The sequence below is a fragment of the Miniopterus natalensis genome, chromosome 12, assembly GCF_054644295.1.
Source record: "Miniopterus natalensis isolate mMinNat1 chromosome 12, mMinNat1.hap1, whole genome shotgun sequence".
Taxonomy (NCBI): Eukaryota; Metazoa; Chordata; class Mammalia; order Chiroptera; family Miniopteridae; genus Miniopterus; species Miniopterus natalensis.
The window spans coordinates 67,240,249-67,256,033 of NC_142092.1; the positions used below are offsets into that span (position 1 = coordinate 67,240,249).

The 15,785-nt window shown below is 44.4% G+C and overlaps 1 protein-coding gene across 2 annotated transcripts; it reads left to right on the plus strand.

Moving 5' to 3' along the window:
* The first annotated feature begins 2,866 nt into the window (after positions 1 to 2,866).
* On the plus strand, positions 2,867 to 15,195 carry RABEPK (Rab9 effector protein with kelch motifs). Of its 2 annotated transcripts, none has more exons than XM_087822909.1 (7): positions 2,867 to 3,371; positions 5,635 to 5,792; positions 7,813 to 7,965; positions 10,937 to 11,098; positions 12,040 to 12,189; positions 14,251 to 14,400; positions 14,881 to 15,195. In XM_087822909.1, exons 1-7 carry the CDS (start codon positions 3,283 to 3,285, stop codon positions 15,168 to 15,170), a joined length of 1,152 nt encoding a protein of 383 aa, XP_087679035.1. In that variant the 5' UTR covers positions 2,867 to 3,282; the 3' UTR covers positions 15,171 to 15,195. The 2 variants fall into 2 exon arrangements, with proteins under 2 accessions (XP_087679035.1, XP_016066449.2); XM_016210963.2 differs by having other exon boundaries at positions 2,867 to 3,335.
* The last annotated feature ends 590 nt before the right edge of the window (positions 15,196 to 15,785 follow it).

Here is a 15,785-nt window from a genome sequence, read left to right on the forward strand (position 1 = left end):
TATAAAGTACCTATGATGTAAATGAGACCAGTATGATCCCTGCCCTCATGGGCCTTACAATCTGATAGAGGAGACAAACAATAAACATATGAGAAAATAATTAGATGCAAAGTATGATTAGTGCTAAAAGGGAAAAGGAAGGGTACTGTGAATTTAAAAAATGGAGTAGAAGAGGCCTACTTTCGGTTGGAAATATAATGGAGGTAAAACGTGCAGACTCTAACACCAGATAGCCAGCGTTCAAGTCTATCGCTCACCATGTGACTTTGGCAAAGTTAATTATCCTTTCTGTGTACCAGTTTACTCAGCTACAATATGGAGGTTGTAATAACAGTGCCTACCTCATATGGAGATGATAAGAATACTTACCTTATAGGCTTGTACTGGGGTTTAACAAAGCTAATATATGGAAAGGGCTTAAAACAATGTTATGTAAAGAGTGAGTGCAATGTGAGCATTAGCTCTTGAGTGTTGGGTAGACAAGAGAGGTCTTTCTCAAGAGGTAACATTTAAGACTTTAGGGGAACCCTGGTCGATGTGGTTCAGTTGGTTGAGTGTTGTCCCATGCACCAAAAGCTCTCTGGTTTGATTCCTAGTCTGGGTACATGCCCAGATTGCCAGCTTGATCCCAGAAGGCGGCGCGCAAGGCAGCCGGTTGATATTTTTCTCTCTCTAAAATCAATAAAAACATTAAAAAAAAAAATACTTTGGGGGGGGGGAAATGTATAGGGAGAATATGCTCAGAGTTTCTCATTGAAAAAAATTCCAAGTGAGGAAAAGAGGCTACGTTGACTTTTTTTTAAATTACAGCCCTCTTTGGAAAGCTGGGAATTCACTTTTCATCTCTGAACCTCGGTAACTGGGAATGAATCCTACTCAAAATACCTTCTCAGAATTGGGAAGGAGAACAAAGTGCTTGAAAGGAAGGTGTCACCAGCATCATTGCTTCCCTTGCTGATAAGTCAGTGAACAGGTAGGTAATAAAAGCAGATGGCACCCCCTTTCAGTGAAAATAGGTGGCAGTCCTCACATTACCAAACTGGCAGGAAGACGCTCCGTCCTGCAGACCCGCCTCATTGGATGAACCTCACCGCTGACATCCAGAGCAGAGGGAAGCATCCGAGTGCTGGGCGAGTTCTTAGAAGAGGTAATAGACACGGTGCATGGTTTGTTACAGAGACATGTGCAGAACTTGCTGACTGGAATATGTTATTACTCTTCCTTGCACAAAGCAGGAGATACGGGCTCCTGGTTCTGCCATTTACACGGGTTAGTCATTTTTAATTTCTCTGGACCTCGGTTTACATTATAAAAATACATCTCAAAAGTTCCTTCCAGCACTTCCCATTCAGGACCGGCGCCTAAGAGCTGGTTTATAGCTGGGAGCAGCATGACACGTCCCAGAGGTGGGCACTGAGCACTTTCATCTACACAAGCTCACTGCTCCCCATCGTAACCTTGGGACAGAAACCTTAGCTGCGTTTTACAGGGGTGACACTGAGGCCCAGAGAAAGGTAACTTCCCCCAACGATAGATACTCTCAAGGACGCACTTTTTACGAATGTACCTAGCTTTTTTTGTTTTTCTGTTCACCGTCTCTCGCTCCAGTTTGACTGGAAACCCCAGGCGGCCAGGACCCTTGTCTGTCTGGGTCACCACAGCGCCCGCCCGAGTGACACGCGCTAGTTCTGGAACCAGCCGGCCATGTGAGGCGGCAGAGCTCGAACCGGCCTGGAGACGGCGCAGGGAGATGTCTCGCCCAGGAAAGCTTCAGAAACCGTTTCTAGCAGCCGCTCGGCCGCTGGAGCCGCACATATCCTGGCCCCTTCCGGACAGCCCGGCCCGGGGTCACCCAGGAGGACGCCCGGCCCCCGCGTCTCTCTTGTAAATCATTGCCGAGTCACCCTGAGGCCTTGACTCCGCCGGCGGGTAAGACCCCCGAGATCGGCGGGTCTGTTTGGCTCCCCGGAAATGCAGGCCCTGACCTACCCCGCGCCGCAGGGCCCGCGCCGCCCCCTTTAAGGGCGGTCCCTCGGGGCCGGGGCCGCGGGCGCCGAGCCCGACAGCAGTTGGCTGCCTCGCTCTTCCGGGGTCTGCGCCCGAGCGAAGGCCAAGCCCCGCCCCCAAGGGGCGGAGCCTCAGCCGGGGACGGGCCTGAGCCGCCGCAGGTAATGCAGCCTCGGGCTGGGGGGTCACAGGACCAGACCCGGGGCGGGGGCCGCATCCCTTAGGGGAGTGGGCGTGGGAGCGGGCCCGGGCCGACTTGGGGGGGCCTCCTCGGGCTCTGGGCTGGGCGCGTTGACGGAAAGGAGCCGGCCTGTTCTCTCCCGACCCTGCCTCCTATCCCCTGTCACCTCCACGCGGGGACGAGACTGGGGGATATCCCCGCCCACGCGAAGTTTACACGCTGAGCTTAGGCTCTGGGGACGGCAGTCAGTGGCTTCAGGCCAAGGTTGGGTTTATCCATTCATCTCCCAGAAATCGCATCCATTCCCTCCATTCATTCATCCCTCACGTCTACTCAGTGCCGGGCCCACAGGTAGGTTCCTTGAAGGAATTCGACAGGCCTCGTTCTCTGGGAATTTAGTCTAGAATCTAGTCTAGAGACCTTTCCGTAGGTAATCAGGTTCAGGGTGGTTTAACAGACACCTTCAGAGGGCGAAGGAAGTAATCTGAGGATGTTAAGTGGACAGCAACAAATCAAGGAAGATTTTACTGAGGCCTGTTCATTCCCACCGGGCCGCGTAGGTTGACGAGGAGTTTGCTAGTTGACAGGAAGGGAAGGAACATTTCAGGTAGGGGAAACAGCAGGGGATGCAAATTATGAAAGGGCCTGTCATGTTAGAGAAACAAATATAGCAAGAACATCTCAATATAGCAAGGAATTGGGGAGGTGAGTTCCTGGAAAGAAGGTCGAGACCAGAAAGCCTTGAATGTGATGATGAGACCAGGATTCATCCTACAGTTCAGTATTTCTCAGCCTTTTAAAATGTTTTATCTGTGGTTGAACATAAACATGACCTCTGAAAATTACAGATACACAGAAAACTTGAGCCAAAACACTTCTGTAATTGTGTTAAGAAAGTTATGTTATATTTACTTATTAAAGTTATTAAGTTATATAACTTTGTATCAAAAGGTTAGTAATGCTTATTCAGATTCATCAGATCCTAGAAATTGGTGCATCAACAGGAAAGGTTTTAAAGAGGGAAGTGACCTAATTTGTTCTGTTTTAGGTAGAAGATAATCGTAAATGTCTTTCTTTCTTGTATCTAGAACACCATGAAGCAGCTGCCAGTCTTGGAGCCTGGAGACAAGCCCAGGAAAGCAACATGGTCTGTAAGGAAGGATTCAGACAGAGAAAAACATAAGTTTTTGTTTCATTTATAAGAAGTTTACTAACATATTTAAACATCTATGAAAAAGGGTAGAGATAAACCTTCTGCAGTTTCTGGTAATTAGACTCAAACTGTCTGAGAAAATCTTCAGAGGAAAGATAGTGGGGCAATAATTATCAGAGCAGATGTTGATTTTATTAAAATCCATTTACCAGGAAGACGAAGGCACTGACCATCTGGCATCCTCAGCTTCAACACTGTGCCTTCCCCCAAGCTGTGACTCATTTTTAAGATATTTAGGGAATTGGATTTGGATTAAACTGGCTTCACTGTTCCTTGGCTGTTTGCTCAATCAACCCTTCATTCAACAGCTAACACTGGCCTGACAGGGCAGCTGCTGTGTAGGCGCTGAATGTACAAAGGTGAAAGTCTCACTGTAGTGTGGGGTCTGCAGATGAAGCAGGTGATGGTAATGAAATGTGATCAGTGCTGAAGCAGGGACCACAGAAGGCTGTAGAGAGGGGCAGCGCTTCTGCAGGACCTTGGAAGAGAGTCCTCGATCTGGCTTTCCTGTGTCCACTCTTGCTCTCTGCACAACATAAATCTGATCATGCCACTCCCTAGTTTAAAACCCTTTTGTGCCTCCCCATTGGTCTTAGGATCAAAACCAGATTACTTAAAATGGCCCACTGGGCCTGCATGATCTGTCCAGGTACCTGTACCTAGATGACTCCCTCCATCTTTTGTGCCTCTCTTTGCCCAGCTAACTTGACTCACATGTCAGATTTCAGTTCAAATGGTGCTTCTTCAGGAAGCCTTCCCTGACTGTCCCCCTCTCCCATCTCTCCTTACAGGGTAAGGTGCCCCTATGATATGTAATAATACTCTATACCCTGTATTCCTTTATAGAGCAATAGAAATGAAACAGATATTTGTGAAATTATCTATTTAATATTTCTCAACTAGTCTGTAAGGGCTATGAAGGAAGGGACTTTTTTTTGTCTTACTCACCATGTATCTGGATGGCTATGTGCTCTTGGGTAAGTTATTTAACCTCTTTAAGCCTCTGGTCCTCAGTTGTAAAACTCAGATGATAATAGTACTGTCCTCAAAGGGGTTTTGTGAAGATGAAGTGAAATGGGTTGTAATGAAGTTAGCAGCATGCTTGGTACGTTCTTAGTAATTATTCAGGTGGTGATGGGATTTGTGAATCTGGACTTTAGAAAAGGGATCTGGAAAAGAAATAGAGATTTTTGGAAATCACTGATGAATGTATAGATAGGTGGTAATTGAAGCCATCAGTACAGGTAAAATTGATCAGGTAAGCAAACAGACTGAGGAGGAGACAGTCCAGGGTACTCAGGGTTAGGAGAAGACTGGCAGGAAAGGAGTCAGAGGAGGAAACAGAGCATCTGGAAAAGTGGGTAGAGAACCGAAAAAGGAGGGGAGTGGGGCAGCAAGGTAAGGAGAAGGTACAAGAAGGAGGAAGGAGCCAGAGAGGTGAGATAAGACAGGGCCTCAAAAAATAGCTCAGAATTGTCTTTTCCAACCAGGAAGCTTGAAGTATGTTTTCTCAGTCATAATTCAGAGTAACTTTAGAGAGAGGAATGACTGGCTCCTGTATTTGACCTTTTAAAGTCCTAGCTTTGGCTTCCATTTGGCTTTAGGAGTAATCTGGAAAAGCTCTTGAAATCAGTTATCTCTGGCGAATTGTACTTGACAAGAAGCCACTGGCTAGTGGCAAGAGTGCTGGGGCTGTAGGTTCCTGTGTGGTTGCACATAAAGCTCTAGCCACCATTTACTGATTCCTTTCCTGCACTGTTACAAGACTTCATCTTCCTCTTCACAGGTAGGAACAATTGCTATCCTCATCTTACAAATTAGGAAACTTTGGTTCAGAAAGGTTAAGTGACTTCCAAAAGGTCACACATCTAGAAAGCACCTGAACTGGGACTTGAACTAGGTCTGTCTGGAATTTGTAAACTATCCTTAGAACTACCATCCTGTGCTTGGACACGCCACTGAACATTTCTGGGTGTCAGTTTATCTATCAGATGGGGACAATTACTACCCCAGTGCATCACCATTAGGTTAATGTCAGGTGAAAGTAATGACAAAAAATTGAAGAGTCAAAGGTTATGTGCAAGTGGAAATGCTGCTTTGCTGGACACAATTTAAAGTGCCTGTGTCTATATAAGACCCTCCATTCTTATGAATATTTCATGAGGAGTAGGAAGAACACACTGCTGCATTTATTCTCTGCTCAGGCCTCCTGAATACATCCTTGCTTTGGCAGGTACACCTTGACCCCTCCTGGAGACAGCCCATGTGCTCGGGTTGGCCACAGCTGCTCATATTTACCCCCAGTTGGTGATGCCAAAAGAGGGAAGGTCTTCATTGTTGGGGGAGCAGATCCAAACAGGAGCTTCTCAGATGTGCACACCATGGATCTGGGTAAGACCAGCAGCAGCAGAGCACATGCCCATAGCCAGAGAGCAGGCCTTTGTGCTGCTGGCCATGAGCATTCCTAGGAATGACAGTTTGGACCAGACAGCAGGGTTTTCCTCTAAGAAAATGAACATCACTGAGGGGTCCCGAAGGTCTCAGCAGACCCCTGGAACACGCCCAGCCAACCAATACATTGTGTTTTGTCTTTTGGGGGAAAGAGTCCGTATGGAGCCCTGGGCATCCAGCCATTCATTTATCAACTATTTCTCTGGGAGACATTGATGACTCCACCACTCCTCTTCCATCCACATATCCAATTAACCACCAAGTCCTACATACTTCTCTCTTCATCCATGGCTGTCCATTTCCCCTACTATTGTAGTCCAAGAATTGTTATCTGAACTAGGTATTGCAACAGCCTCCTCTCTGGTCTCCCTGCTTCCAAGTTTACCCCTCCACAGTGCATTTTCCATACCTAGCCAGAGAGTACTGTCTAAAATACAAATCTGACTGTGTCACTCCTGCATTTCAAGCCTTTCCCAACTTTATTTCTTGGCTCTTCCAAATCCCCATTTGCTACACTGAGTATCCTTCAGAAACTTGAACACGTATTGAATTCTGGTCTCCAACCCTCTAATCATAGAGTTGGTTTCCTTGGCAACCAACCTCATCCTTAGAGGCTTTCATAAAGTCACCCTGCCGCCCGGCACAGCTCAGCGGTTGAGCATTGACCTATAATCCAGGAGATTGCGGTTCAATTCCTGGTTAGGGCACTTGCCCAGGTTGTGGGCTCGACCCCCAGTCGGGGACATGCAAGAGGCAGCCAGTTAATGACTCTCTCATCATTGATGTTTCTATCTCTCTCTCTCTCTCCGTCTACCTTCCTCTCTCTGAAATCAATAAAGACATGTTTAAAAAAATAATAATAAAAAAATTAAGTCACCTCACCAACATAAACTCAGGTGTGACTGACTGAGGCTTGTTACATAAGACACCTTTACCAATCTTACCACTTAGGGAATTCCAAGGGTTTTAGGAGCTCTGTGCCTGGAACTGATGAAGGTCAAATATATACTTTTAAATATAAATCGCAATGTCACACCACTCTCTATATTTTCATAGTATTTTGTACTTTCCCATCCTTATCTCCCATCACAGACCTTACCTCATGTGTTTGTTTCTCATCTGTCTTCCCCACGAGGGTATAAGCTCCTTGGAAACAGGAAACATGGTTATGTTATTGTATCCCCAGCCACTGATAATAGCACCTGGCACAGAGTAGGGGCTTTATAAGTATTTGAATAGATGGATGGATGAATAAATGAGCAGATACTACTACTATGTACTATACACAATGGCAGAGGAAAACTGTTGATTCGTCTACATGTTTTGCTGGGTGCATGTAACACTGCTGTTATTTTAATCTGAGTTGTTTACCAACCAAATGTGCAGAAGTCTATATGTAAAAATTGAAACTGTTTGCCTTCTTGATAATTTTGGAAGATCTGGCATGACAACAATTATTTGGAGCTGAGCTAATACCTATCAGTGGGGCTCTCAGACTCCAATTTGCCACATTCCCTCCACTCCTGTGTAGGCATTTGAATTTCTACACCCTGCACCAGGCTCTCTCTGCCTCTCCACACATGGTAGAAGGTGGCCACCCAAGTCCGGGAATTTGTTTGCATTCTAGACTCTTGGGAGGAAGGATCTCATTGGCCCATTTGGGGTTAAGTGACCCATTCAGTTAAGGCTGGAAAGTCAAGGTGTTATAGTACAAACAGGTTCTCGGTTCTATTCCTGTGGTTGGGGAAATGGGGACAGTTTTCATAGAAGAGGGTTTGTGGACAGTCCCTGAAGTATCTAATACAGAACTTTTTGAAGTTTGACCACACTCCCTTTAAGTGATCTGATGGTTGTTCACTTATGCTTTTGACCACCTTCCCCTTACTACCATCCCCCAAATTTGCCAAGCAATCTAATTAGTTGGCAGCCCAACTTAGAAACTGGGTGAAATGTTTTCTAGGAACACACCAGTGGGATTTAGCCACCTCAGAGGGCCTCCTGCCCCGGTACGAGCATGCCAGCTTCATTCCCTCTTGCACACCTCACAGCATCTGGGTGTTTGGAGGTGCCAACCAGTCAGGAAATCGAAATTGCCTACAAGTTCTGAATCCTGGTAAGTAGCCAAAGGTTATTTCATTTACCTAAATAAATAAAATTCCACTTTCATTTCCTGTAGCAAAACGCATTTGGATTGTAATAATTATCCATTGAACTTTGCTGACTGCACAGAGAACAGGAGTTTTAACCTCTAGCGGAATCTGAATATAACACAACTGCATTTTGTTTTCCTGGTAACATATACAATTATCAGCTTCTTAAAATCCAAAGCTGGAAGAGATTTCAGAGAATAGCTATGCCAAGTGGGCGACCCAGGTCCAGGGGAAGTGGCTTTCCTAAAGTCTCTAAGGAGTTGGTGACTGAGCCAGGCTGGAACCTGTCACCTAGTTCAGGATGGTGATTGTGCTCCCCAGGGGACATGTGGCCATATCTGGAAACATTTTTGGTTATTCCAACTTGGGGAGACCAGAGATGCTGCTATGTATCCCATAACGCACAGGGCAGTCCCCCCTCCCCCAAAACCAAATTATCTTGTCCAAAATGCCAATAGTGCCTGACCTAGATCCTCCTCGTATATTTCTGTTAGTCAAAAAGTACAAAGATCCTAGCTAGTGTCACTGGCAGTTTTATCACAGAGGAAGCAGTTTAGGAAAATCACTATTGAGCAGATGTTGCTGGACCACCAGTGGGAGGTGGACTTGTCTTTTTGTCAGTTAAAAGATTGTTTTCTCTTTATAAATATAATTTATATTCATTATAAAATACTTGAACAGTGTAAATGAGTGGATAAAAGCCATCCACAATCCTATGACATTTCTGTGTATTTCCTTTCTGTCTTGTCTCTGCATTTTTATAAGCCTGAGGTCATACTATTTCACCACTACACTACTGTACCTTTTTCCCTGTAATTTCATAATTACTGCATAAATGATGTCTCATTAACAACAGTGCTTTGTTAACATCAGTTGTAATGGCTGTATAACACTCCCTTTTATGACACTACGATAATTCTCCTATTTCTTAACATTTAGGTTGTTTACAGGTTCTTGCCATTATAAATAACAAAGCAGTGAACCTCTTTGTTCAGAAGACATTGACTGTATTTCAAATTATTGTCTTAGAATTTATGCCCAGAAAAAAACACACAACTAAGCAAAACACTGTGAACTTTAAGGCTTTTGAAACCTGCTACCCATTTGCTCTCCAGAAAGATTTTTTCAGCTTATCTCCAGCTGTGTGTTAATAGGGCTTGTTTCACTCCTGACTGACATTGAATTTCTCATTTTCAAACACTGCTAATTTGGTTAGGCAAAACAACTTGTATATGATTGTTTAAGTATTCATTTTGTTAATTACTAGTAGGACATTTTTTCACCTGACAATCAGCTGTTGCCCAGTTCCCTTTATCAACAGTAGATTTATTTGCACAATAGTTGGTCTTCTCTGTCACTTTGGGATATTAATAGTTCCTACCTTGTTGAGTTTGGCAAGGATTTAAGTTAACTCAATATCTGGCACAAGGTTAATGCTCAGTAATGGTGGTTGTGGTTGATGTAGCTATAGTTTGGCAGATGGAAATACGTCTGGAACCCTGGCCTTTTGATCTTCATTGATGGCAGTTATTTAAATAAAATACACTGAGAATTTGGAAAGCCTCTGTCAAAGGAATTGATTTTCCACCAGATCCTTTTTCTCTCCTAGAAAGTATAATTTGACACCGTGCCCAAGAAATGTGAAAAATGAAAGTGAATCATTAGTTGCTTTTGTTGCTAAGGCGAGTGTGTCATCTGGCTTAGGACTACTTTGTGGTTATTTGTGCTGCCATCTGACTTGGCAGCAACACAATCCCAGGATCTTCTGACGCTGGAGGTTGTGGGCCTTCTAACTCCCCCTGAGATCCAAAAGCTCCCCAAGCTCTGCAGCTGTAGAGACAATTTCACTTGGCTTTGGATATAGGCTGAGACTTGTTTGGTTTCCAGGTTCATGTCTGAGCCCCACATATATTACAGATGCTTCATGGGTCACTATATATACTGAATGAAGACTTTTGCAAAAGGCACAGAATTGGCCAGGCAAGAAATAATTCCTGGGTGTTATGGTAGAGCAAGTGTGGGAATCTTGACAGATCTGAGTTCGAACACTTACTCTGCTACTCACATGCACTGTGACCAGGGGAAAGGATTTAAGTTTTCTGAACTTTAGTTCTCTCATCTACAAAATAGAGATACTTTCTGCCACCTTCCAGGGTTGAGTGAGGATAGTGGCAATGACAGAGTGCTCAGGGCAATGATTCTGCACAAGGAAGGTGCTCAATTAATGCATTTGTTTCTATAAAATTCATGCTTCATTCTAAGAAGAAATAAACAACTTCTATTCACTTACCCAGGTGATAAAAATTTTATTCTCAAGTCAGAAGAGTGGAAAATACTTAGATCTTGGTGTTATCGAAACAGAATTTGAATCCCAACTCAACCATCTATTAGCCATGTCACCTTAAATGAGTGACTTCATCTATCTCTGCTTAATTCCCTTATCTGTAAAATGGAAAACTAATACTTATTTAGCACTTACTGTTTATTAAGGACTAATTACTGCCACTGAAACCGTAAGAACACTGTCTACTTTCTTTTAATGGCCACATATCCTAGGAAATTTGGCACATTTGGTTTCTAGCATCTAGTGGGAATGACTTTTAGCAGATGTTGGGCTCCTCTGAATGGCATGGGACAGGAGTCAGCAGAGCGGAAGAGGGTTCAGAGAGGATGTTTCAAGGCCTCCAAAAACAAATCAACCCCATTCTTAATTGCACTTGTCACTTTTCAGTCTTGAGGATCTGGGTCTGTCGGAGCAAATTCTAAGAATCACCCCTTACCCATCCTTGACTTTGGTGGCATGAGATCACTGCCTTGACCTATGCTGTCCCCCTTGGGGATTGGGTTTTTAGAGGTGACCCTGCCCAGCCCCAGAGTCAAGGTCAGAGGCCTCTCAGTCTGGGTATTTAGGTGCCTCCCTTCTCTCTGGACCAGAAACCAGGACTTGGACCACGCCAGAGGTGACCACCCCTGCACCATCCCCAAGAACATTCCACACATCGTCAGCAGCCATTGGAAACCAGCTGTATGTCTTTGGGGGCGGAGAGAGAGGTGCCCAGCCTGTGCAGGATGTGAAGCTTCATGTTTTTGACGCAAGTATGGATGGGTGGAGACCTCGGGGCTGACACTTACCTCTTCCACAGCTTACCTGATATAGGAAGCAGAGGTTCAAAAATGACATCCTGGCTGAGAGTCTCACTTCTAGACTTCTTAGCTGATTTCTTCTTCCCACAGCAAAATTTGTATTTAAAAAGGTATAAAGTGGTCGTTTAAAAAAAATTGAACAGTATAGTTTATAATGTAAACACATAAAAGTTCCTCCTTTAGCCTTTCCCACTCCCCAGACAGAGGTAAATGCTGTTGGCAGTTCCTAATTTTTCCTTCCAGACTTTCCTATGCAGTTATAACTCATACATATAAGTGTATATGAACATGTGTGAATTTTCAGATTGTTAAAAACTTAAATACACACACATGGAATCAAATTATAAATACTGTTCTGCAGCTTACTTTTCCAGGGGCAAGGGTAGATCTTAGGGCTTGAAAGCATGAACTTTGAAGCCACATGTCCTGGACTCAACCACATCTGATATATACTTTCTGTATTACTTTTACCCTACTTACTTAATCTCTCTAGGCCTTAGTTTACTGATCTGTAAACAGAGGTAGTAACAGTGCCTACTTATGGATATTGTCTTAGAAAAAGAACACTCAGAAAGTGTGCCTCAGAAGAAGCAGACTCATTCTAAGTGTAAGTGGAAGCTTAAGGCAAGTCTTTTTTATTGAAAGCAAGGAATGATTTCCTAATGCCCAGTAGAAAGGGCAGGCATGTTAGGTAGTGAACTCTCCAGCCCTGGAAGTGTCCAAGCAGAGGCTGTACAGGCTGTGGACAGAGGGCGGCCTGGATTGGGTTGGTGAGTTGGAGTGAATGACTTTAAGATCACTTTCTGTTTGGAGCATCTCTGCTTGCTGGGTGTATTTCTAGTGTTCTTGCTTCATAGCTTTGTCATCTAATATCAGTGAACTTACTTTTCTAGACACTCTGACCTGGTCACAGCCAGAAACACTTGGAAAACCTCCATCCCCCCGGCATGGTCATGTGATGGTGGCAGCAGGAACGAAACTCTTCATCCATGGAGGCTTGTCAGGGGACAAATTCTATGATGATCTTCATTGCATTGATATCAGTAAGTAGGGTGGAGGGCATGGGAGCTTGTCTGCTTAAAATTAAATAAAATGTGCTTTGATAGAATATAGCCTTAATCTTAGATGTGGGTAGCTTGATCAGCCAGCAGAATCTTCACTAGATTCTGTCAAGTGCGGCTTGAATACTGCTACTAATAAATAATAACAATAAAAGCAATAATTTGCTGAGCTTTTGCTATGTACCTAGCTATTCATTATCTCTTATCCTTCCAACAACCCTGCGTTTCATTAAAATTCATTACACTTTGTGTTCCTCAACTAGATTTCTTTCAGGCATTAGCCATTAACCCCATGTCAATGAGAGGCATGGACAACTTCTAGAGTGTGTCTGGAGGCAGGTTACCAGAACTGTCATGCTAAATAGTTAAAAACACTGGGAAAAATTAGGGAGAACATGAGAATTGTCTTAAAGTGTCCGAAGGGTGACATGCTCTAGAGAGCCTGGACTCATCCTGGGTCATTCTTTCAGACTGAGCTCCTTAGAATAGGGACTTTGTCTCTTTTGTTCCCTATTATATTTCTAGCACTTAGCCCAGTGTCCGGTAGATCGTGGGTAATGAGTGCATATCTATTAATGGGTAGATGGACAAACAAATGAACATGTTCTGAGTTGGTCCAAACTACAAAAATTGGAACAGTGGGCAGAAGGCATGAGAACTGCTGTGCAGTATATCCAGCTACCTTGCCAAACAATAGGTTCTCTGGTTTGCTGACATCTGAGGCCAGGTGACACTGGCTGGGATTCCTGCACTGACTAGAATTTTGGCAGGCCTGGATGATTCTTCCTTCCAACTCTGGACCCCTGCCTTGAATTGACAGTTGGAAAATATCTTCACAGAAGTGTTTCTTGCAGGCAGTCAAAAGAGGTTTGGATGCTTATTTTTATTATTTTTTAAAACATGTTTATTGATTTCAGAGAGGGGGAGAAAGAGATAGAAACATCAATGGTGAGAGTCATTGATCGTTTGCCTCCTGCACATCTCCCACTGGGGGTGGAGCCCGCAACCTGGGCATGTGTCCTGACTGGGAATACGAACAGTGACCTCCTGGTTCATAGGTTGACGCTCAACCGCTGAGCCACGCTGACCAGGCCGGATGCTTACTTTTAAAAAGAAAGTCCTCTTCACCCTGGCTGGTTTTGCTCAGTGGTTAGAGCATCGGCCTGCAGACTGAAGGATCCCAGGTTCATTTCCGGCCAAGGGCATGTACCTCGGTTGCAGGCTTGATCCCTGGCCCCGGTCAGGACATGTGCAGGAGGCATCCAATCAATGTCTTCTCTCACATCGATGATTCTCTCTCTCTCTCCCCTCCCCCCTTCCACTCTCTCTGAAAAGCAGTGGAAAAAATATCCTCTGGTGAGGATTTTTAAAAAAGTCGTTCTCTCTTGTGCTGAGGAACTACTTCCTGGCTCTTTTTCCTACTTTCCCATCCAGGTAGGTCTTTAAACCTAAAATCCAATGATATCCAACCTCATTTAAATGCTTGTTTGAAAAGATGCAAATATCCCTGCAGAAATAGGTTGGGAGTAGGTGCTGAGGCAGCAAATTACAGTATAGAGGACACAGGTTTTGGAGTCTGACCTGAGGACAATTCTAGCTCTGCCGCTTGCTAGCTGTGGGATCTCGGACAAGTCTCTTTCCCTCTCTAATCCTGTTTCATTATCTGTAAGGAGAGTAGGCAGAAGCAATGGCAATTTTATAGGGCTGTTGTGAGAAGTAAGCGAGATTTTTAAAGTCTAGCTAGCACTTGCAAAGTTGCTTTCTAAGGAAGGAAATGTTAGTATTTAAAACATGCCCACACGTGCAGGCACAGTGAATCTCACCTATGTCTGGACTCCAAAATAGCTATTGGTGACAGCCACCAAAGGTACTATCACATCCTCAGTGTGCTCTGAAGACCACCTACACCAGAGTCACCCGGGATGCTCATTAGAACTGTAGCTTGCTCCCTCTCCCTGGCTGACCCAGACAGGGTTTCAGGCTCCCCCAGGTCATTTGTGCGCACACTGACCTTGCTGTCTTACCCGCTTTCTCTCTTGGCAGGTGACATGAAGTGGCAAAAGCTGAGCCCCACGGGGGCAGCCCCAACAGGCTGTGCTGCCCACTCGGCTGTGGCTGTGGGGAAACACCTGTATGTCTTTGGGGGGATGACTCCCTCAGGAGCACTAGACACAATGTACCAATATCACACTGGTGAGCAGGTGTTCCCTGGGGGTCTTTATAAAATCTTTTACTTACTGATTAAGTTTTTAGAGAGAGGAAGGGGGAGAGACAGAGAGAGAAACATCAATTTCTTGTTCCACTTATTCATTCATTCATTGGTTGATTCTTATGTGACCTGACTGGAAATCGAACCCAAGACCTTGGCGTATGCTGACGATGTCCTAATCAACTGAACTACCCAACCAGGGCCCTGCGGGTCTTTATAAACAAATATGACTATTTTTTGAAAAGTTCCACAGTGCTTTGGTTTCTTGGTTTGGTCCCTCCACATCTAAATCCAAGGGAATGGAAACCAAACCTGTAGGAAATGACATCTAAGCAGTTAACACTGCCATTAGTTTTTGTTGTTCGTTTCCTATTTCTTTTAGGGCTCAGGTGATACAGCAAATTGCTTATCATTTCTGGAAATTTCCTAACACAGAGCCTTTGTTTTTTTCCCCCCTGACATAGAGAAGCAGCACTGGACCTTACTTAACTTTGATACTTTTCTACCCCCTGGACGACTGGACCATTCCATGTGTATCATTCCATGGCCAGTGATGCGAGCTTCTGAGGAAGATCCAAATCCTGTCACTCTGAACTGTGATGCTGAGAAAGGGGACTCCTCTGACAAAGGAGTGGCCCAAAGTGGTGACTCACATGAGGAAAGTCAGACTGACTCACTGCTCTGTTTTGTGTTTGGCGGGATGAATACTGAAGGGGAAATCTATGATGATTGTATTGTGACTGTAGTTGACTAATAAAACCTGTTTTTGTTACTTTTAACTGTCAATTGCTTTCAGAAAAGTGAAACCTTAGCTGTTTTATACCTCCAAAATATTCTCTGCACTATATAACCCTCTTGCTCTTATCTACTTTGGTGAGGACATGAACTGGATAGCCCAGTGCAAAAACCTCAATTATATAAAGGGTTTTACCAGCAATACAATCTGGGTGAGATTGGTTGCTAAAGAAACTAATCACAAAAATGTTAAAGAATCATGATTGTTAGATACAACATAAGCTGTATAAATCAGGAGTTGACATTTACAGGTTTGAGCGTTTTTTTAATATTCAGTAGCTTCTCCTCAGAAAGGTGCAGGCTATTGGCTTTTGGTAGGGAGAGCCATTGGGGTCAGGGACACAGCACTGCAGTGGTTAATGTGTCTTCAACTTGGCCTGAAGACCAGGTATTACTCCAGGCCTGTCCAAATGCTGCTGGGCATTGCAGCCAAGGTCCCGGCCTCAGAGTAACACAATCATGCTATCAGGTCCCAGTTCTGCCAGTTGGCAAATTAACCTTTCAGCTGATTGCCCATCTAAAAAAGTTATCCTTCTGTCTTACTGGATTTCATGTTAGTACCAGATAGCCTGCC